The sequence below is a fragment of the Typopeltis vanoorti genome, chromosome 16, assembly GCF_054136105.1.
Source record: "Typopeltis vanoorti isolate ZY-2024b chromosome 16, IOZ_Tvanoo_1.0, whole genome shotgun sequence".
NCBI classification, from domain to species: Eukaryota; Metazoa; Arthropoda; class Arachnida; order Uropygi; family Thelyphonidae; genus Typopeltis; species Typopeltis vanoorti.
Window position 1 is genome coordinate 18,591,796 of NC_143564.1, and position 24,181 is coordinate 18,615,976.

Below are 24,181 nucleotides of genomic sequence, written 5' to 3' on the forward strand. Positions count from 1 at the left end.
TTGTATATGTCAATACATATATAAAACAAAAAATATAAAAAATCTATCCTAGTCAGAAGGTAAATTAAACTTATGAAATTAATACATTTATTTATAAGAAGATACCTCCGTAGTGCAATTGGGAAAACGACAGTATGCTGTGCCCTTCAATTGGAAAAGGCCTAAATTTGATCCTCGTCATGACGGTGGAAATCTTTATATATATATATAAATATATATTTTTTTTTTTTTTTTTTTTTAATTTGAAGGTGAGTTAGCTGATCTCATATAGAGGAAGCAGGGTTTTTTTCTCCCAGAAACTTCATCCTGCATACAGACAAATTGGCCTTCAGAACACATACAATTTACAGACAAAAATACTAGTGGTGGAGCAGTAGAGGGTGTTGGTGCAGATGATAATGGTAGTAGCAAGTACAGTTGATGGATGAAGTGGTGAAGATGGAGTTGTAGAGTGGTTGCCCTTCCCCAATGAGTCTTTGGATTTCTTGGAGGTGTCAGGAAATAATAAAATAATAAATAATGATTAATACATTTATTCAAATTAAAGGGATAAAAATCCCTTATTATTTTACAGCCAATATGTAAAACACTAAGATCGAAAATTACGATCTAAGAGTTTCATGCCGAAGAACTATCGGCGAATCCAAATGTAAGTGACCACTTGGTAGTACAACACCAAGGCAACTCGAAGCAAGCTCCCACGCTGTCCTTGATATTTTCTCATAATGTAAAAACACAGCTCCTAGGAGATGTCACTACCTTTCCTCATAATGTAATGAGGAAAGGTAGTGGGGTAGTGAGGAAAGGTACCTTTCCTCATTACATTATGAGGAAAGGTCACTACCCAGACCGGTTTCAACCTGTTTTGAGGTCTCATCAGTAAGTAGGTAGATCTGGATGATATCAAACTTTAAGTGAAATGAACTTACGTACCTTCACTATACGAATGCCAGAAAGGTGTGCCCATACATTATATATATAACTAAGATGAAAAGTCAAACAGCTATTTTTTCTGGCAAAGTTAATTAAATTAAGAGGATAAAAATCCCTTATTATTTTACAGCCTGTATGCTAAACTCTAACAAAAACTACAATCTAAGAGTTTCATGCCGAAGAACTATCGGCGAATCCAAGCGTAAGTGACCACTTGGTAGTACAACACCAAGGCAACTCGAAGCAAAGGTGGAGCAAGCTCCATCACTATCCTTGATATTTTCTCATAATGTAAATTATGAGAAATATCAAAATATCAATTTTACATTATGAGAAACTACCGGTCTGGGTAGTGACCTCTCCTCATAATGTAATGACAGTATTACATCTCCTAGGAGCTGTGTTTTTACATTATGAGAAAATATCAAGAATAGTGAGGGAGCTTGCTCCACCTTTGCTTTGAGTTGCCTTGGTGTTGTACTACCAAGTGGTCACTTAAGCTTGGATTCGCCGATAGTTCTTCGGCATGAAACTCTTAGATCGTAGTTTTCGTTACAGTTTCGCATACTGGCTGTAAAATAATAAGGGATTTTTATCCCATTAATTTAATTAACTTCGCCAGAAAAAATAGCCGTTTGGCTTTTCATCTTAGTAATACATTTATTCATTTATGATAATTTATTCGCATATGGTTACTAAAAGTCAATGCTGTCAAATTTATATAAGAATATGGAAGAGGTAGACTTTCTGGGAGACTAGCTCAGAGTGCCACATGTGTCAGGGATCTCTGATTAAAAAAATCCTGAATACAAAAATGGAATGGCCCATAAAATACATGGAATGTAACTAGTTACAAATATCAACCTGTTTCAGAAAATACTTTACTTTTAAGCTAGTGCACAGGCTGGAGTGCATGTTTTGCCTTTTTACATCCATCATGTTGGAAGTGGAATATTTACAGCATTAGGAAAGGATTAAAAACTAATCTTAAGGCTTCCAATATTTTTTCACTGAGACATCTTCTGGGATTACAAATAACTCTGGTAACACACCCTCAAATACAACACGATACTAAGTGAAACGTGGGTGACTCTAAAGTCCTGTCTAGGTGGTGCGCCTTCTATGGGTGTTTGTAGGTGGCCTACGATGCAAAGTGGGACCTCTAATAATTAATATTTCTCAATTTTTGGGAAGTTTTAGGCAACCGTATTTATTTAAATTTGGTTGATTTCTGAGTGTCATTGCAGATTCTAAAAACAGTCTTTCGTTTTTGAATTTACCATGGTGGAGCATGGTGGTTTTTCTCCAGGAGATCCTGTGGGTTGTATCCAAATCATGGTCTGCAAGGTCAGATTAACCATAGTCGTGGCTGTCGATAAGCCCCAACACACAGGTTTTACATCCATATAATAACATTTCTCTTGACATTACTATAATTTCCTAGCATGCCAGCCATACTGGAGGCAAGATAGAAATAAATGTAATGCTGAAATATATATATTATTATTATTCAGGTCTCCATGGAGTCAAAAGACTCATCGCAGACTCATATAATATTCATTCTCATTCCAAAAAAACAATATGATACTTCACCAGTTTATTGATATGTATCCTCTAGGACAGTGTTTCTCAAACTTCAGATATCCACATACCCCATTTAAATTTTCATACCAAGTACCCCCTTATCAAATAATAAATAAATAAAGTATATTTCATTGTAAATGTCTATTTTATTTGAATTTATACGTTCATGTAAACAAAACATATGATTTATTTTTAATAGAACAAAATTTGGAATAAGTTCCTCTTCATTTCCCATTCATGAAATTCCACATTTCAAGTAATTCATATGACACTTACAAAGATTTTTTATCTTCTTCCTAGTTGGTTCTCTAGGGATGTCAGACAACACACCCTTATCAATTTCATTTGATCTAGATGCAATGTCAACATTTTCTTGTTGCTTACAGCTACTTGTATTTCCTATATTGCTCTCTTTTGTGGGTTTTATAAGTCCAATCTTTAACCAATGATCGATACTTAAGAATTTGAAAGCTAAAAAAATTACCGCATTTACTCGAATATAATTCTCACTTTTTTTCCAAAAATTAAAGCTAAAAACTTGTGTTGCAAGATATATGCGGGGATTTTCGGAAACTAAAGTTTTCAGAAAAAAAAAAAAAAAAAAAAAATGGTGTGACTTATCAAGAAGCTCCTACTCACTATTCCTACTTTAGACATCGAGAACTGTTTCCTTGTCCTTGTGTGCAACATCAAAGTCATCTACCCAAATGCATATGATTGATGCAGTATTAACAAAAGATCGCACGAACAAAAGACAAATTAGCATTTCAACAGTTGAGTTGAAATGCTAATTCTCTTCAACCAAATTCCATAATATCTGAAACACATTCACTATATATTTCTTAGTTTTAACACATTTACGACAGGGTGGTGTCAAGCAAAACCATATGTTGCACCAGCAGCATATGGTTTTGCTTGAGTCTATACAGCAGTTTCAGTTGGAGGAGAGATGTGATTAATTAGTTATCATAATATTTCTCAACTATTTGTTGAGAAATATAATGATTCCATGCGTAAATGATGCATAGCCAAAAATTGCCACGTACCCCTGGGGGGGTATGCGTAACACACTTTGAGAAAAACTGCTCTAGGGTGTAAGTACTACCTCATTAAATTTATATTATTAATAATCTCCTACTAAGAATTTTCCTCCAGATTAGTCTATTACACGTTTATCTTAGAAGACTGAAATGTTAGATATGACAACAATGAAACATCTATGACAAATCATCTAATAATAACACAATTAATATCCTATAGTATAGTCTACTAATTTAACTATACTTTTTTTTAACTTTTTTTTTTGTTTTATTCTTCAGCAATTTCACATTTCACTATAGCATATAAAATAAATTCATTTTAATCTCAGCTGCATATTTCTCTCTCTGAATCCAAAAATCTTATACCGAATATTGCTAATTTTCAATTTATGTGACAGATCAAATTAATGGGAAATAAAATCTGAAGAATAAAATTCATCAGCAATCTTTGCATGCTATTAACTGAATACTGAATTAAATTTCAGCTGTATTATCTTGTGAGCCAAATATGCATACTATTTCATGTTTTCTGTTATAACAAAACCAAGCTTTTCATACATAATCATTTTAATACAAAGATGTCGGAAGTTTTTTCCTGAAGATACTTCAGGCGCAAACTTTGTTTGCTTACACTTGGATAAAGGATTAAACTAAATTTATTATAGTCTAACCAAGTGGGAAGAAAACTTCCAACATTTTTCTCTAAATCCAGAGTAATTTAATAATAAGGTGAGACACCTTTTGGCAACTCGTATAGGTAAATATAACTTCTCCATTGCTTCCACCTTAGTATCACCACCTCTGGCTCCCACTAACAAGACCTCAATAAAGGTTGAAACCGGTCTGGGTAGTGGCCCTTCCCTTAATGCATAGTATTATACATGTCTGCAAGATGTGCTTTGCATTATGGGAGATATTAAAACAAGTAGTGATGAGAGCTTGGTCCACCTTTACCACGAGTTGCCTCAGTCCTGAAGATACTTCAGGACTGAGGTATCCAAGTGTAAGCAAACTTTGTTTGCTTACACTTGGATAAAGGATTAAACTAAATTTTTTATAATACAAGGATGGTAATGTTAAGTCAAAAATTATGCCAAAGATAAATAGACTACTTTGTAACATACTGATGTGCTACAAATCAGAAATATTTATATATAAGAATGCAAATTCTCTAAGCATAGTGGTAGCAAATTTTGCACTGTGGATCATTTTCACTAATGTATTTCTATCTAGAATATAATATGCAAAATAAATCATATTCTTTAACAGTTCATGAGTTGGCTCTACTGCAAAGGTATTGACATACAATGTGGAAAACACTACTATGGGGAAATGCAACAGTATGTTTATTGATGTACTGCTAATGAAACATGATCAGAAAGATTCTCTCAATGCCTCCATGGATACTCAATCATTTAAAAAAAAAATCATATTTAATCATGGACAAGAACATTCTCAGATAGAAATGTTTTTTTTTTTGTTTTTTTTTTTTTTCCCACTATAAGAAATTGTTTTTATTCTACAAAGCAATTTGGCTTGGGATTGATCATGATTTAGAGAATATTAAAAAAGTAATAATAATAAAAAAAAATACCAACATAACACTAAACACAATTCAAAATATTTTGATTGTTTAGAACATTTGATAATTATAGAGTACTTTATATCAATGTAGAGTCAAACAACCATTGTTCCACTAATTACTCCAATAGTAAAAACAGAGAAATAAAAAATGTATTCGAGCATCTCCAATTAGAAACATCTTGGGTAAGTCACATCATAAAATGTATTTTTTTAAATCATGATCATGTTATCAATATTTAAAATAAAAAAAAGCTTGTCCTGACTTGTTCAATTCTGATTATCTTGAACTGATACCACAAATCTAAAATTAATTGATCAGACCATTGGTAATAAAAGAAAAAAGAAAGAACATGTGTCAATGTAAAGATGACTACCAATTTTGTTTAAAATGAGTAGTAATCTTTACATATAAGTGTCCATATTCATAAACAACTCCCCCCCCCCCCTATTTGGTTGCAATAACGGATTGAAATGCAAAAATACAGCTGTCTAGATTATTATTATTATTCCTGACACCTCCAAGGGGAAGGACACACATACAACTGTCTCAACCACTACACTGAACCAACCGCTACTACGAATCATCTCCATCAACACCATCTACTGCCCACCTCCACCACCACTACAACTAGTATTCTATGTCTGTAAATTGCATGTGTTCTGAAGGGCCGATTTGTATGTATGCAGGATGAAAATCCCGAGTTTCCGGGGGGAAAAAACCCTGCTACCTCCGTATGAGATCGGCTAACTCACCTTCGATTGAAAATCGTCCATATAAAGATTCCACTAATACATATAGTGAAAATAATCTATACAGCTGTTATAGTACTTTTTTGTTATTCTGCAAAAGAAAGACAATATTCTGAAAATATTAATGAACTTAGCTTGCCTTAATTGGCAAAAGTCAATGCTTATTTACTGCAGAAGCTGTGGGGTCATATACTATATACACTGCTCAAAAGAATTATGGGATATTTTGGTTTTTGTCAGATAATTATAACTATTGGGTACTTTATACATGAATAAATATTTATTACTTATGGATAGGGTGTAATTGAGGAGATATTGTTTAAATAATCAATATTTATTACAAATTTAACAAATTACACATTTTAGCGTGAAATAATTTTAACAAGAATATCGCCTAATTGTTTTTAGCAGTATATAACATGGATGTTTGTAAAAGCTCTACTGTGAACAAGCTTATAATCAAGCTTTCAAAAGTTGTCTTAAAAAATTCACTATATGTAAAGCATGTTCGACCTTTCAGCACAGTATATCACAAATTATTATTAACCAAACACCCCTATGGAGGCTCAAGACATGCTAATCACTACTTACAGATTGCCTATCATATTCTTTAAATTCATGGACACACAATTGCCTCTGGCAACCCACTCTTTCACAACTACACCTAGATTACTAGCTAACTACACTTTTACTAAACTTACATGGGTGATCATTGCGGTTTCTTTTCCATGTATTGAAAAATTTCACTTTCAATCATTCCATAAAAAAATCCCTTTAAGAACTTCTGATTTCTCTTCTGACTAATGAGAGCACACACACACACACAATTTACCAACAAAAAAAAATACAATATTGGTGGTGGGTACTAGATGGCTTTATGTGTAGGTGGATTAAGCAAATAGTAAGTAAGATGTGACAATGAGTTGTGTGCATTACAGTAGAATACCCTTCCTTGATGAGTCTTTTGAGGTATAATATAATATAATATAATAGAAATGGTAATAACAATTTTTTTTTCTAGAACACACACTTTCAATTTATCCTCATAAGAAATGTTCCATAGGACCAATACAATCTTGGTCACCAGATTTTCTCCACCATGTCCCCTTAAACATATACGCAAATAAATCTAAGTGCAGTAGTCCAACTAAGTTGTATCAGAGCTTTATAAAGATGGATAACAACTTCCTTATTCCTACTAGTCAGTATATTTCAATACAAGTGATCCTTTGTGTTGTTTTGCTCACTTTAGTAATCTGTCCTCAAAACAAATTCCTGTTAACCATATCCCTGGCTTCAGAGCTTTCTGCAGTACAATTCCATCAATATAATAACAGCCTACAATCTTTTCAGCCCAATGTGCATTACTTTACACACTGAAAACTGTTAACATTATGTTTACTACTTTTCATGAGTTGCACTGCCACAACAAAAAAATTAAAACCATAATAATAAAAAAAAAAAAACATATTTCTTATTAACGTGTCAGAGAAATACCAAAGCACTCATTACAAACTGATTTCAGGTTATACATGATAAACTATTTATTACTAAGTTTTGGTTGAAATGTAACGATTTCAACAATTCAGTTAATTAAAACAGTTCCCCCTCATTTAATATATATTCCCTTAACAACTGCTTTCAAATGTAAACTATTGGAAAAAAAACAATGAATACCCAATGTTGTTAGGGGCCTCTGCTTTTATTATTTCACTTATACTTAAGCATACTATAGTATGTTCAATAGTTTTGCGAGTCTAAAATGTCACAAAACTTAACAAATTGCTTATTAACATATTATGGGAAGCCTAAACTATTCATTTTAAAATAAATACAAAAACATTTTGATGGAAAAGGATTAACATACCTGATGTACAACTGACGAAGGGCAAGTGAAGCATTAATGCACGCTTTCGGTAGTTTTAAGCTCTCCAAAATTGCTTCCCATTTTTGACTGTCGTTAACCTTAAAGATTGAAATAGAATTTTTTTATAATTCACTATGTGTGTGTATATATATGTGTGTGTGTGTGTGTGTGTATATATATATATATATATATATATGGATAGATCACACATACAGACCTATACAGAAAATGCATATAAATGAAATGCTATATGCTAAACTGTGTATGCTTATCTACCAGTATTTAAGTGTACATTTGTTCTCTGATTTTTGATATTTTAAAAATAAACCTTTCTTTATTCACCATGAAATACTTTTAATATTTTCAGTACACTACAACTACGTCATATAATGTAACTCCACGTTAGGCTTAACTTCTTATCCTTTGTTTAGGATACGCTATGTCAGCAAATGTCATTTACATTTAGGACGATTATTATTAGCTTTTAAAATGCTGTCAATTGCAAACGGGATACCGCACACCGATAAAGCGCCCCGCGATCACCGGCGGTCACAGGTGAACCGATGAAAACAACACAGGTTTTTTCAGAGCAAACGATGAAAGTGAAGTCAGTAGCTCACGGAACGCTACGATTAAGTTCAAACACAGCTTCTTTTTAGTGTAGTAGCTGCGAACATTCATCCACGATACAATTAAATACCTTGATATCTTTGAGATGTTCTATACTAAAATGATAGTCTATAATTCATCTCTACTACAAATAGTTAAAGGTAAATTCAAACACTTATGCTGAAGACTGAAAACAAAATAGCAAACGTTTACCTTCTGCCACCCGCCCAAGGCGGTCACTTGGTTGTACAGCGAATACAAGTCTATTTCACGACCATTAATCCTAGGTAGACTGCGGAAATGGGTGCTGAAACAAGAAGCAGGCTTAATTAAAAACTACGGTAGTGGTTGGATGGTGCAAGCAATAATGTATACAGATATAAGTTAGCATTCATATGCGATTTCTGGAGCAAAGTAATAATACATTACCCCCTATTGAGGTGGAACTGCTTCAGCTCGTTGATGAAAGCGTTATAATCCCTCCTATACGTGTCTGGTTCTTTATGCAACTTTTCCATGGCAAAATAGGTAAAACAATAAACAGATGTGTATAACAGAGCACCCGGAAAATCACAGTATTATATGTAAATACCCCGTCATCAGGACCTATATACAGCGAACATAAAGTATAAAAGATTCGACTGGAATATCACACCCGCAGCTTCACCAACACGGCTTTCAGACACGCAGGCGCGCGTCGCGCTGCCAACTAACTTCCCTTCCTGAATTCTGCCCCCAGCACTACTGTAGTACTTTCTTGGTGAAACTGGTCTATTGCAACGTGAGCTTAGTTAGTTCTTGTCTTGCGAGTAATTTCTTGTTTCATACAGCATTTTATTTATTTACTTATTTGTGGTTTTTAGAAAAGCTTTCTTATGTTAATAACACTGTGAAAGACCGGTGTGTAGTATATGCTTAAAGGGATTCTGAATTTAATCACCAAGTACTGTACCATGGAAATCAAGATGGCGGAAGAGGTGCTTTCTGTAATTATTAGTCTAAGATTTATTAAGGATACAAGAATATTTATATTCTGAACTGGTGTTATTTTGTTTCAAGTGACTCTACATTTTTTTTTCTGGATGCATAGTACAGAAAAAATATTCTACAAGTGCGGGGAGATCCATCTGGTTAAATAAGATTCGCCCCGATTAGACATTTCTAATTCGAATATCTTCGCATTTATTCTGCTAATTGTGAACTTACCACTATAGCTAATCTTATAGCTGAAATAAAATGGTTAGTATAGAAATATACTTGCTCATATATGAGTTGTGTTACTATTAGCATTTGTTAATGGGAAGTGTTGCTATTTTTATTATTTGAGAATACTGGTAAGTTACATGGATGCCAAAGTTTTCTCATGTGTGATATTTGTGTGTGTGTGTACATCATACCGCATTCTGCTTAAATAACGCCCGAATAAAAATATCATTTGGCCATTTATAACCCATATCAACTATCCTAGAGCTGCGAATCGGCAGAGATAACTCCACAATTCACCCTTCTTCCAAATTTCACGCGATATTTTAGAGGGAGGGGGAAAAAAGCGTATGAAAGTTAATTATATTATAGTGTGCCACGAACCCCCAGATATTTTTCTAATCAGTGGTAGGATCATGTTATTCTATTCGCAGCACACTATATGTAGCGAATAGGACAACAGTTATATCCTCTTGTCTAAAGCGGACTAGATATTTCGCTAGGAGAGAGTGAATGAGTTGCCACTGTTTTCCAAGTGCTTTGTCGGTAAATGCTTTATGATGAATGTATGTTTATAGTATGAATCTTCAGCTTCCATGGTGGTTCCTGTGTAATAAAACATGTGCACAGTTCAGTCAAAATGTTCTATATATTCTTTGTTGTTGGATATATGAGTATAGTGAATATATGCTCTGTGTGTGTGCATATATATATTTGAAAAGAAATGTTCAGTTTGGTGAAGATTCAAAATTGGATTTTGAATCTTTGAATTTTGCATCTTGCAGGATGACTTAAATAGGCTGACAGTATATGCAAATGATAATAGATAGCGGTTTAATGTGTAAAGTTATGCATTTTGAGATGAAAAGATTATAAGCTATTTACCACATTGATGGAACTATATTTCAGGTAGTTGATGAAGCTAGGAATTTGACAATGCTGGTTGATGAAGCTAGGAATTTGACAATGCTGGTTGATAGGAAGCTAACTTTCAGGGAGCATATTGTGAAGGTGGCTAAGGTAGCTCAGAGGATTACTTGATTGTTGAGGAACACACTGACAAGCAGAGATAAGAAAGTAACATTCCTCTTTATGAGTCCTTGATATGGCCACATCAAGATTACTGGGATCTTGTGACCTATGTTTTTAGAGGCTGGAGAAGTGGAGGGGATTCAGAGACAAGTGATATCAAGATGGTGAGTGATCTGTGGAATGCTCCTTTGGCAATCGATTGAGGGTGGTTTGTGGGTTGCAAAAGTTGATTGACTGGTAGAAAACAGGACATATGATGGGGGGGGGGAATAAGTTAGTAGGTTTTATAGGATTGATGAAATTGTGGTATTGGAAACAAATTATTCCGTCATTATATTCTGTGGTCAGCAATTCCAGTTTTTCACCTATAGAAGAAATATTTTAACACTTAGCAAAATGGAGCAGGCAGGATCATCTCTAGAAATTAAGAATGTGCTTATCAAGGTTGTGAGGACTTGATATTTGGCTTGTAGATGAATGGGTTGCTTGAGTCTTTTCTGAGTACTTGGTTAGTGAATGTTTTGATGGATGTATATGGACAGTATGAATATTCAGGTTCCATGGAGGTTCCTGTATTATAATAATATATGCACAGTTCAGTCACAATATGATGACTACCTTTTGTTATTTCGTAATCAGGTGGCATTCATATCATGGCATAAACCAGTATACATGATGCTGGAAGTGTGTGACATCCTGTTCATTGAAAATTGCCAATCAACATGGAGAGGGGATCTAATCTTGACGGTCTTTGGAAAAGGCATGATTGTACGGTATCACTTGAAGAGTGTCAGCTGTAGCTAAAGTGTTCCAGAAGTTTAAGTATACTGGGAAGAACAGCAGTGGGATAGCGGGCACCCACACACACATGATCATTGACTAGATCTATTACTTTTTCAGATGAATCTAATTTCTTATTTACGCAAAAAAAGCCTGTGATGAAAACATTATGGTATAGGAATGTTTTCCCGAGAATCTCCTGGAGTCTAAATAGTCATAGACAACTATGAATACAGTAATATATCTTTTAAGATGGTGAAATTATGTTCCAGCCAGATAATGCTCCATGTCAGCATTTACAGATATCATTTGAAGCAGTTTGCTGAACGTGACTGACTTTTAGATGTTACCATGGATATCAGATTTTAATTCCACAGTATTCTGATTATGTGGATTAAAAAATCTGGAATTTTTGATTTCTTTACCCTGAACACTTGCAGGTCTAAGGGAAGGAATCCTGTTGGAGGTGTATGCATAAATCTTTGGGGCCAGATATATGCATAAGCTTGACAAGCTACAACCCAGGGCCTTGCATTACAAAGGACCTCTGTCTCAGTATAGATTAGCAAAATTTACTTGGTAGAGGTGACTTCTTTAAAAGTTATAGCTTAGAGTCCATAATAACTTTAAATTTGGTCCTGTGGGTCTTATAGAGTCAATGCCATTCTGCATAGCAACAGTTCTGGCAGTTGGGGGGGGGGGGGGGTTCGAACACTTAGGAGATGGTGGGGATCATATTTTGACCAGACTGTGTGTGTTGTTATCATCATCAGGAGTCAACAGACTCATCGTGGGAGGTTCTCAACCAACAACATATTTATCGTCATCATCGTGTGGTCCTTCAGTCCATGGATTAGTGGGCTATAGCACATCATTCCCACCATTTGTTCCTCTCTTTGGCAGTTCTCTTCATTTCTCCATATCCTCTTGTTCCCTGAATCTTCACATAGTTGTTTGATAAAGTTCATTCTTGGTCTTCCCCTCGTTCTTTTACTCATATTTTCCCTTCTATTATTGTTTTAAGGAAAACAGTATCTTCGCCTCCAGTCCCATTGTTATGCCTTTATAGGTGTCTTATCCATTTGAGTTGCCTCTTCTTTATGGTCTCCAATATACTTCTTTTTTTGCCAACTTCTTTGAGAACTTTGTTGTTACTTTTCTTTCCTTTCCAACTAATTTTCATCATTCACTTCTGGTCCTGATCTTATTTAAGGAGTGTCCAGGTTTCTGACACACAACGCAACAGGCCAGGCAAAGGTCTTGATTAGTTTTTTTCTTAGTTTGATGTCAGTTTTGCTTTGGTGTGAGAGTATGCGATATTTATTGTAAAATGCTTTGCCTGTGCGATTCTTGATTTCACTTCTTTTGTGTAATGTTTTGTTTAATGAGTTTATCTTCTTTTCTGATGTTTGCAGTATGGGGTTTCTTTCCTGTTATTGCCTTTGTTTTGTAAAGTTTATTCTTATGCCATGTTCAGATGTCTTATTTATTCTTTTCAGCATTTTCTCCAGTCCATTAGAGCAACCTGCTATTATTGCTTGGTCATCTGCAAATTTAATAACATTTACTCTTTTGCTATGTATTGCAATTCTGTACTCTTTGTTTAAAGCTTCCCTTTTCATTTTGTCTTCAACAATATGAAAAAGGATTGGGGAGAGTAGGCATCCTTGTCTTACACCTCTCTCAATTTTAGCTGGTTCACCAATCCTCTTGTGGAGACAGTATTGCAACTTGATGTTTATACTGTTGCCAGATCAACTTTATTATTTGTTCTTCTGCTCTGGTATCTCTCAACAATGCGAAGAGTTTATGCCATCAGACCATGTCAGATGCCTTTTCATAGTCTATATATTTATCATATTGAACCTTAAAATCCACAATTTCCCATGTAAAAAATTACTCGCACCCTTCTTCACTGCACTCTTAAACAACTTCCAAGAATTACCTCTAGTTCTTCCCCTCTGGCCTTCAATCCTTATTACAATCCTCTCTATTAATCCGATAAAATCTCCTCACTAACTTAAACATATCTCATATCACCTCTTATCCACCAAACTGAGTAATTTACATTCGTTTAAGCTCTCTCTCTCTCTCTTCATGACCAATATTCCAGAGTCTTAATGGTGCCTTGGTCATCACTTGAATCTGGCCCTTCTCCAATGTTCCACATCACAATGAAAACTAGGTGACCAAATATGAGGGCTGGTCTGACTAGTGCTTTATACATTGGCACAACTACCACTACCTCTGTATACCTGCATGTCAGTATACTCTTTATATGGAGTATTACTTCATGAAAGCTGCTGCTTTCCAAGTAGCCAAGACAAAACCACATTTTTTGAGTATGTGTGATGTAATTGACATTATCACAAGTGATATTGGATGGTTTAAATTATGTTTACTGGGGTGTGTAATTTTTTATCTTTGAAATGGTGTTTTGTTAATTTTTTTTTCTTCATGAAGGTGTTATTTATTTTTTTTCTTTTTTAGTTATTTTTGGTTGATGTTTCATTCCTGGTATGTCAATGAGTTTTTTTTGTCCTGTTTTGTGCTTGCTTTTGTTTATACATGGTATGTTCATTATAATCAGTTTTTTTTTTTTTTTCAAAAGGTGAAGTGATATTCTGCTTTTTTTGTGTGTTTATTTTTCTTAAGGTGTGTGTTTTTTATTTGCAGTTTGATTTTATTAATGTTTAAGATGTACATGATGTTATTGGTTGGTGTGTTTTTACCCTATGTCAAGACATATTTGATAAAGTGTTTTGTTTCTGGTTTTTGATCATGTATTTCTGTATTGCCCTTTTATTTGTAGTTGTTTTTGTTTCCATTGACATAGTGTTGTTGATTTCACTGACTTTTAAAAGTGAAGGTTAGGTTTTGAGGACTGCAGACCAGTCGTGTTTTACTCTTGTTCCCACTTTTCTGGTATTAGCTTCAAAAGGTCAGGTTAGCTTTCAAGAGCAGCAGGTAGAGATTTTTGAGGGCCACATGCCAGAGATATTGAATGTTGTTTCTTGGTGGTATCAGTGTGGTTTGCTATTGACTTTCTAGTATTGCTGTGAATGCTTTTGCTTCTGTAATGGTGATTATGTTGATTTCATTGTTTTTAAATGTAAGGTTTTCATTCGAGAACCACACATCAGAGCTGTTTGGTAGTGTTTTTGTAGTTTTTTTTAAGTGTTTTGGTAATTTTTTTATTGTATATATTATTATTTTGATATTTGGTGTTTTATATCTATTTTGTTATGTTTGTAATATTTTTTTCTGTTGTGATTTCTCATAAGTTATGTGCAATATATAATAGTTTGAAAATATATTGCAATTCACGTGTGTTTTGACATCTTCAGAACCCAAGAATGTTATGTTGTATATTATCAATTGTTTTTCTTGTCAGTGGTGTTACTATTGTTAATGGTATTCAGTTGTTTTTCTGTTTCCTCTTAATGTGTGTGTGGATTATTGTTGATATACTTCTTTATTTGAGATTTCCTCCTCCTCCTGCTGTGTGATTATTGTAATGAGAACATTGCCTATAATAAACAAAATTTTTCATTAAAAATTTTTTATTGTGGTTTTGGTCATTTATATATAGTTTTTTTTTTTAATATATTTTTTCCTTCACATATCTGTGTCATGTCTTTTATCAGTATTATGTGTTCTTTATAGTGTTACATGATTTCCATCTCTTTTAGTGACATCAATCATGTGCCCATACGGGTCACATGATCTTGTTGATTTCTGAATTGTCGAAGTAAAGTAGCTTTCGTGAATTGGTACCATCTCACACTGCGCAGTAAAATTCATCCATTGTGCTATCTACTCAGCCAGCTGGCATAACAATTTTTTTTTTAATTTATAAACTTTGTTTTAATATAAATGTGCTGACCAGACCACTATGAAATCTTTTATTAAAAGCTGCTTCATCATTCTTCCATATATTGGTGTGATTGTGATCACTTTATCACTGGATGATTTTTCTCATGCATTGAATATTTCAACTCAGTTCCATGAGTTTTTAATAGCTCATGGCTCCATTCCTTGGAAGGCTTTATAATAGTAAATTATTTACAGAAATAGTTGTACAAATCTACTATTTATGAGATTTTTTAAAAAATAATTAAAAAAAAAAATCAGAAACAATCTTTTTTAAAAGATGATGACCTACCTGGAAGTAAAATAGTGATAAATAAAATTTTCAAGCAACTAATTTTCTTACTTTATGAAATACTTAAATATAGCTGTGGATTGTTAGTGTGTAGATTTCAGGCAGACCCATTAGCTCTGAGGAGAACTGGATAAAAGGATAGTGGATGAATTAAGAGGTTTTAAAGTTATTATAGTGTCTAGACACAGCCAGGGGGTTGGATGGGATATTAGTACAGATACTTGCAGATTGAATTGCAAGAGAATTTGCAATGTGTGGTCTGGTTTTTTGACTTTGCATCTCAGTATAAGCAAGAATCCTAATGACTGAAAGAGAGCAAGATAATTCTATCAGACAATAGTGAAGCCTGAACTGTTGCAACCAGATGTAGACTAATCAGTATATCTGGAAAGGGGAGACTATTTAGAGTCCACATCTAGAGGTATTACTTAAGGAATTGACAATGTAGATACGAATATAAATGAAATTACACTTTAATAAATATTTCCGGTATTTCGGCAACGTCATGTTGCCATCTTCAAAAGGAACTTACAAAAAAAAGGCACGTGCACGTAGGCACTACAACACAGTAACTGTTTTGGCAAAGTGACGTTGCTGAAATATCGGAAATATTTATTAAAGTGTAATTTAATTTATATTCGTATCTATGTTGTCAATTCCTTAAGTGATTTAGTAATGCATAACCAACGTATAAGCCTGTCTACGAGAATTAACATCTAGAGGTAGATAGATAGATATCACTTGGATCTTCTCTAGAGGATAGTATGGTTTTGTTTATTCCATATAGGTTTCCTAATAGTGATACTACATCTGTATTTTGTGAAAGCATTTGATAAGATTTTGCACATGATAAGAGGAGAGTGGCAGAATAATAGTGGCCAATTCAGCAGAGCATTATCTGTGAAAGTATCTATAGAAGAGGCACAAGGCAGAAACTGAAAGTCTGTTAGAGAGAGTTTGAAGTGAGTTTGTGAGAGAGATCATTAATTAGCTGGATTTCCCTGTTCTGGATAGAAGCGAGCAATCTTAGAGAGGATTTTAATGCCCCACTCCAAAGATTGGAGCAATGTTCCATGGCTGGGTGGATTTGGGCTTTGTATACAGTTAGCAGCTGTGAAGGTGTAAAGTATTCTCTTGTACAAAAAAGTACACCAAGTTCTTTGGCAGTTGTAGAAGCTATAGTTGAAATATGGTTGTGCCATGAAAGATCAGAGGTGCAAGTCAGTCCAAGAAGAGAAATCTGATCGTTTGGATATCTCGGTATTACTGAAGGTAAGCGAGAGGGCTGTGAGCTCTTTCTTGTAAGAGATCAGACAGAATTGGGTTTTGGTGGCATTGAAGTTTATAAGGTTGTCCTTTCCCCACTGGGATATAGTTAGGAGATCTGAGTTCAGGTCTCGGGTTGTGGTAGATCTTGAGGATTCTAATACTTGAGCACTAACAGGTTTGTTGAACGAAAAGAAGGGATGGAGTGTACTGCCGTCGGCAAAGCTTTGGATAGAATTGTAAGTCTGTGAGAGCAGGTCATTTATATACAAGAGGAAGAGAGTGGGTGAAAGAATTCTGAGGTACTCCTGCATTGGTGGGGAAATCTGTACACGTAGTCAATGAAGGTAGAGATTTAGGCATCATAGCTGAAGGGAGTTAGTTTGGGAGGGTGTGGGGAGTCTTTATTATAAGTTGGTTAAGTTTAATATACTTGATAACCATGCTGTTAAGGAAAATATTGTCATGTAGAAATAAGGAAGTGATCCCCTTCTCCCACGTTATGAGGTTTGATAAGACATTATCTGGAGTACTATACTTAGATATGGTCTCACCTGGCATCTGTGAAGTTTGGGAGATAGAAGTTGAGAAGATGGCCAATGAAATTCTGCATATGAGGACAGTTTGAGGGAATGTGGTCTTTGAAGCTTGAGAAAGAGGCAGAGGAGAGGCAATATGATAGAAAAAGATATCTTACATATGATAATAAGAAAAGACATCTTGCATGAATGATACAAATAAGATTTTACAGTTTATTGCAGGTAGGAAATAAATTCATGCTGAGTAAGAGTGTTGGGCCAGGAATCATGTGTGCAACAAGTTCTCATGCAATGGTGAATGTCTCAAAAGTCTGAGTGGTTTTTTTTTTTTTTTTTTGAGTGAATGTGTTCAAGGAAAGATAAGGTGTTTAGTGATTGTCATCAGGAGCTGCATTGATAAGGCCTTCTACTTCCTGATAGAACTTGCATAATTATAATTAACAAATCTCTTTATCATGCTATTCACTACATTTGCAAAAATCATATATCTTATGATATCCTTAGTTGCAAAATTTTATACAAGAGGAAGAGAGTGGGTGAAAGAATTCTGAGGTACTCCTGCATTGGTGGGGAAATCTGTACACGTAGTCAATGAAGGTAGAGATTTAGGCATCATAGCTGAAGGGAGTTAGTTTGGGAGGGTGTGGGGAGTCTTTATTATAAGTTGGTTAAGTTTAATATACTTGATAACCATGCTGTTAAGGAAAATATTGTCATGTAGAAATAAGGAAGTGATCCCCTTCTCCCACGTTATGAGGTTTGATAAGACATTATCTGGAGTACTATACTTAGATATGGTCTCACCTGGCATCTGTGAAGTTTGGGAGATAGAAGTTGAGAAGATGGCCAATGAAATTCTGCATATGAGGACAGTTTGAGGGAATGTGGTCTTTGAAGCTTGAGAAAGAGGCAGAGGAGAGGCAATATGATAGAAAAAGATATCTTACATATGATAATAAGAAAAGACATCTTGCATGAATGATACAAATAAGATTTTACAGTTTATTGCAGGTAGGAAATAAATTCATGCTGAGTAAGAGTGTTGGGCCAGGAATCATGTGTGCAACAAGTTCTCATGCAATGGTGAATGTCTCAAAAGTCTGAGTGGTTTTTTTTTTTTTTTTTGAGTGAATGTGTTCAAGGAAAGATAAGGTGTTTAGTGATTGTCATCAGGAGCTGCATTGATAAGGCCTTCTACTTCCTGATAGAACTTGCATAATTATAATTAACAAATCTCTTTATCATGCTATTCACTACATTTGCAAAAATCATATATCTTATCATATCCTTAGTTGCAAAATTCTGAATGCACAGCAATATCATTTTTTATTTGCTCCCCCTCGCAAAAAGTTATAAACCTATAGTACATTGGTATGCAGTGGCTAATATTTTTTTTTTATAATTATTATTTACTTTTTTATATAATTTATGTTTACCTAATCCAGAAACCCTGCTCTAGAGACCTAACATACTTTTTTTTTTTTTTTTCAAGCCTCTGCTAAGCAAGGGCTTGCACCAGGCAGTAAAATTCATCTTCCACCCAAAGACATTCTCAGGAAATCTGTGACAGGATATTTTTATTATTATTAATCCTCTGTGGAGTCGAAAGACTCATCGTGGGAGGTCCCACTGTTATACACATGGTTTGTATTACCACATCTTAAAAATGTTCACTGTCTCTGTGCTCCTCACATTCTCAGGCAATGCATTCCAATCACTTGCCACTGTCCATGCAAAAATGCTGCTCCTCACAGCTTTCCTGGGATACCCTCTTGTTCTTTCTGTCTTCACCCATTCTTTGCATAACCTCCCTGACATTAATCTGGTAATAGCTCCTTAACAGTTTAAATGTCACAATCATATCCCTCTATCCACCAATTTCTACAGATTGCATTCTGTGCACAGAATCCATATGTGGCCTGATCAAAGCCTTATACAAGGGAACCATAACGTCCTTTCTTCCACAAGTCATTGCCCTCCACATCATTCCCATTATCCACTGCTCTGACCTCACATTTTAGCAGTATGTTCCCAAAATTTTAGCTCCTTGTCCACAATCACTCCCAGATCTCTCACCTCTTTTAAAATTTTCCACCGATTCTGTACTCTACATTCCATCTTTGCTTCCTAAATTTCAAACCTTACACTTTGCAACATTGGAGGAACAGGTTTCTCCCAACTTTGCATCATCTGCAAATAACTACATATCACCATTTAGACCTCTCCCAATATCATTTACATACAAATTAAATAGAATTGACTGAAAACAGACCCTTTGGATACATCACTGAAAACTTGCTCTTCTATTGCTGATACTCAGACAGCCAGTCTCCAATCCAGCGTACTAATCGACTGTTTAGTTCCATCCATTTCAATTTAATTAACAGCTTGTCGTGAAAATTTATCAAAGGCCTTCACAATATCTAAATATACCGCTGTATGCATCATCCTTATCCAATTCATTTGTCACCTTGTTATAGTAAGTAAGCAGATTGTTAAAATGCTGTCTTCCTTTAACAAATCCATCCTGGCCATCAAAGAGTATTTTTCTGTTATCAACCCAATTCTGCATCTTAGAGAGCAGGTATGTTAAACACTCAGTCAATGAGGCTGGCAAAAATTGTCAAGTTTTTTCTTGAATAACTGGAAAGTTTAGTCTTTGGCAAAGACAGAGTGAGGAAGGCTGTTCCAAATAATAGGTATATCAAATGAAAGAGGAAGAAAAGTTAGAATTTGAATAGTAAATGGATGTTTTCCACCAGTTGTTGCTTCTGTTTGGACAGCCTTGGAAGAAAATGGAGGATTGATAGCTTATAGAAATGGTGAAAGGCGGAAACAGAACATCTGTGAGAGTGTTTCTCTCTTACATATGTTCACAGAGAGAAGAGAAAGAGGGGGGTATCATCCTTTATTTTCCCTTTTCGGAATATTTTCAAGTATCCTTAGGGAGATTTTTGGTGCATCATCGCAAATATTTGAGTAGCATTCCAGTATTAGGTGGATTTCTGATTTATACATTGGTGGTAGTAATAGTATTATCCATAAGTAGCAAAAAAGTAACTTTTTGGAGGATGAAGAAGTTATGGCTGAAATGTGTTTGTGTCAGTAAAGGCTAGAGGTGTAGAGGTCAGCCTAAGAAGGGACAGGATGTCTGACCCTATTTGGAAATAGTTATTATATGATGTATGATCTTTCTTGATAGAAAGACAACAGGACTGAAGTTCCAGAAAGTTCTCACCTGAAAAAGAAGTGGAATAGAAAGTACTGTCGGTTCCAAGCTTGGAAAAGTATTTGAGATCAGTGCTGGAAGGTCATTTATACATTAAGTGAACATGCCAAACATTAATGGGGAACACTGAGAAGCAATTCAAATACATCTCATAGCATACCATGAGTACTACACATTTGAAGAGTAAGAGCAGATGTTCCTTAAAAAAAAAAATCATATAAAATATATTCTTTCTTGGAAATTCATCGTTAAATTGTTTAGTCTACTAAGGATTCACTAGGTAGTAAAGCACCAAACCTAATGGTTATCAGTATTAGATTATGTTTAAATGAACTTAGAGTAGTAGTAATAGGAGGAGAGAAAGAAGAGCACTGCTGAGGCCAAAATTTTCCAGGAATTGATCAAAGAATCTCTTATTGCATATTCTTTAACAAGCAAAGAGAAATTAATTACATGGAGAAAAACAAGGCACACTTCAAAACTTCACAAATATATATAGCCTCATGTTCAAACTCTGATATTTATTTCTACTATGCTAAACCACACCTGATTTTTGTCTTAACAGAAACTTGCCTGTGGGCACATCTTCAGCATTCTGTGCATAGCTTGTCTCTAAATATTCCATGTTAGTAATCCTATTCTCTTGATCTTCTGTAGCTAAAATTGCTTTGCTTTTTTTCTTTTAACATTCTTGTAACAACTGTTAATGTGCCAACTTTCTAAAGTTGATTTTCTTTCTTTAAATGCAGGGTTATCCTCCTTAGGGATTTTAATGCTTATGCTGTCAGCAGTCATGGTGCCTTTTCCACATCAGATGCTCTGATTCTCAGGCAAAGATGCCATGGCAGCTGATGGGCTGGTTGTATGTAGCATGTAGCCTCTCCCAGCCAAATAACTTCACCTTCTGGCAGAAGAAGGTGAAGTTGGCAGCATGGTGAATCCATTGAGTATTGCACTATAAATGCATGCCATCCTCAGTAAAAATGCCAGCTAGCCAGACCTCATGTGACAGTGACTTTCATGGTCCTGTGAAACATCAGTAACATGCTAATTAGTGACCCAAGTTCACTATGCAGTTTTTGGTGACCAAAAACTGCATAGTACACATAGTCCACAGTATACAAATTGATGCAGGATAGAACACGATACAATATTGTCAGAAGACTGAGTTCCTTATATGCCTGCAAGTTTCACTTCCCTACACTTCAGCATACCCCTATTCTTCATTTAACTCTTCTTTCTTGTTATCCATGATGGCAATGTGAAATAGTAGCTATTCTGTGGATGATTAATCACTAGAAAAACAGAATTCCAGACAAAATAAAAATAAAAAATTCTGCTACTGGCAAGTATCCATACAGTTCAGCTTCAAACCTGCCAAATCAGTTTCTCATCCTTCTCTTTCATTTCCTCAATCTCACTTACTTGGAATAGCCTTTCTTGTACTATTTTCCTAAGGGAGTATAAATTCTAGCTGATCAAGAAATCCATTAACAGATTCTTACTTTTTCCTGAACCTCTTGTCCACACAAACAGCATTGGTACACTATAGGATCTGAAACCTCTCATTTGGATTGATATTAAAAAAAAATAATAATAAATGAAAATAGAATAAACTTTCTAATTTTTGTTCTTTGTCTCCTTAGTTGAATTATTGTTTCCACTCTTCTGATCCAAACAATTGTACTAACTGCATCATATAATCCCCATTCCATTTTAATTATTCTCTTACCTAAGACAATGTTCTCTAACAAATATGCCCAAGCCATTTAAAAGAATCAAGAATGATTTGCTTTCATATTATTCTTCCTTTTCTGTCTATACGGAAACTTGTAATAGATGCAAGCAAATTATCAACACATTCAAAACTGATTTTGAATGGCCCAAAAGCAAAGGCATGCATTCTCTCCACATGTCAGTTTTGCTTCATGATCCGTTACCAAAGTTCGCCATAACTTTTGTCCACCCTGTCTTTCTCCCTCTTTTGCATTTAGACAGTTCTCTTGCTTTATTACCCAGACTGTTCCTCATCTTTTTCCTCTGGTTCTTACATTGATGATCTTGGGAAGTGGCTTTTTGCTAAAGCCAGTTAGAAACATCCAAGGTAGGATTTGAATTCGACTATCTATTGGTTGGACTGCATGTACGTTAACCATTTGCCCCACCCGATCTGCAAACCATACCCACAACATTTGTTTCCTTTGATTTTTCATCAGAAAGAGATGGGATGTAATTCAGTTCTCATTTATCAGAAAGTGTTTTAAACTTTTGACTGCATTTTTGCGAATGCTTTGAAGGTTGGTGTTTTGGAATTAACTTCTGCTTTGTGTCACCCACCTTCCTAATTTATTCTGCAGCTTTAGTCTGCAGTTTGTTGATTTATTCTGCAGCTTGAAATATATTAACCTCCTCTACTGTATTCATCTTATTCCTGGAAATGGCACCCAATCTTCACCATCAAATTACTGTCATGCTGCAGATTTTAACAACACGGTTGATTAGTAGAATGTCTCTGTACTTAGTTACTTACCTTTGTACAAATGTTATGGAAAAATCGGATAAACTCAAATGGTTGCTTTCAATCTCTGTAAGCATTTGTTCACGTGTGATACAAAGGCCTATTAAAAATAAGTAAGATTCCATCATATTGTCTGTTTTCTAAACTTTTGTTGAACCAAACAAAGCTAGAACTGTGGTTCTAGCTTTCTGTTTGGTTACATGTGATAATGAATGGATCTTATTCTCATATGTTGTGACTAATGCTGATGTACCAATCTTATGACTTTGTTTTTTCACTTAGTTTCTTTCTTCTGTATGCTTTAATGTAGTGATGATGATCAGATGAGCCATCATTTGGAAAAATTGGATTTGCATCTTATTGAAGGAGACTTTGCAAGTCTCATATAGAGGATAGCAGTTTCACTCCTGCAAAACTTTGACTGACTGGCTGAAGAGTACGTGGAACTATTAGACCTATTGATTCTGGGTGATTTGCATCTTTATATAACTGCACTAGGTGGGTTGATGCAGTCAGAAGTGTCCTAGAAGACAGAAATATAAGATCTAACAAGTAATTCTAAATTAGAGAAAAATTATTGACAGGAGATTAGTAATCCTGTCAACACCTTGAGATGAGAATACATATAAGAAAATTGATGATGATATAACTGGGCTCTGATTTGAAAAATGTAATACACAAATCAACAATTTTCTTAGAATATTTTCTTCAGTGCTAAATACTGATCTCCAAATCAATCAGTGATTCTGATGCTAGCAAATTCCTGTATTGTTTTGCACAAAAATACCCTTTCTTCTACTCTTATTTTTGAAAATATCCTGCAGATTTTAATTTTATCCTGATCCCTGGATAAGAACTTTTTCTTCTTGGACAGATGGCTGTAATGTCTAAACTTTCTTGCCTTAAACATGTCACAAATATTGCCTCCTTGTCATCCAAAAAATTAGTTCCTCTTTTGCTTGGTTCCAAGTCTGAATAACTTAAGGCCATTTCAAAACTAATATCTCATTATGAGTCTTCAACTTGGGAGAGAGAGAGAGCGATGTCAGTAAAATGAAAAACAAAAAGATAGTTTTAAATCT

General features: G+C 34.7%; 2 protein-coding genes across 4 annotated transcripts in view; one reads left to right on the plus strand and one right to left on the minus strand.

The window, feature by feature from the left end:
• The window catches only part of Bap170 (Brahma associated protein 170kD), a 457,905-nt gene extending 448,867 nt beyond the window's left edge, over nucleotides 1-9,038 (minus strand). The window contains exons 1-3 of one of the 2 annotated variants that reach the window (XM_090406557.1): nucleotides 8,797-9,038; nucleotides 8,581-8,674; nucleotides 7,759-7,856 (exon numbers count right to left, since the gene is read on the minus strand). In XM_090406557.1, the coding sequence (XP_090262683.1) occupies nucleotides 7,759-7,856; nucleotides 8,581-8,674; nucleotides 8,797-8,885 (281 nt within the window). In that variant the 5' untranslated portion in view covers nucleotides 8,886-9,038. Of the gene's footprint in view, nucleotides 1-7,758; nucleotides 7,857-8,100; nucleotides 8,311-8,580; nucleotides 8,675-8,796 lie in introns of those variants that run through there. The other variant, XM_090406558.1, reaches the window with a different exon arrangement.
• Nucleotides 9,039-9,108: 70 nt separating this feature from the next.
• BORCS5 (BLOC-1 related complex subunit 5) overlaps nucleotides 9,109-24,181 on the plus strand; it is a 115,736-nt gene continuing 100,663 nt past the window's right edge. The window contains exon 1 of one of the 2 annotated variants that reach the window (XM_090406561.1): nucleotides 9,109-9,606. The gene's annotated coding sequence lies outside the window, so the exon portion shown is untranslated. The remainder of the gene's footprint in view (nucleotides 9,607-24,181) is intronic. The other variant, XM_090406560.1, reaches the window with a different exon arrangement.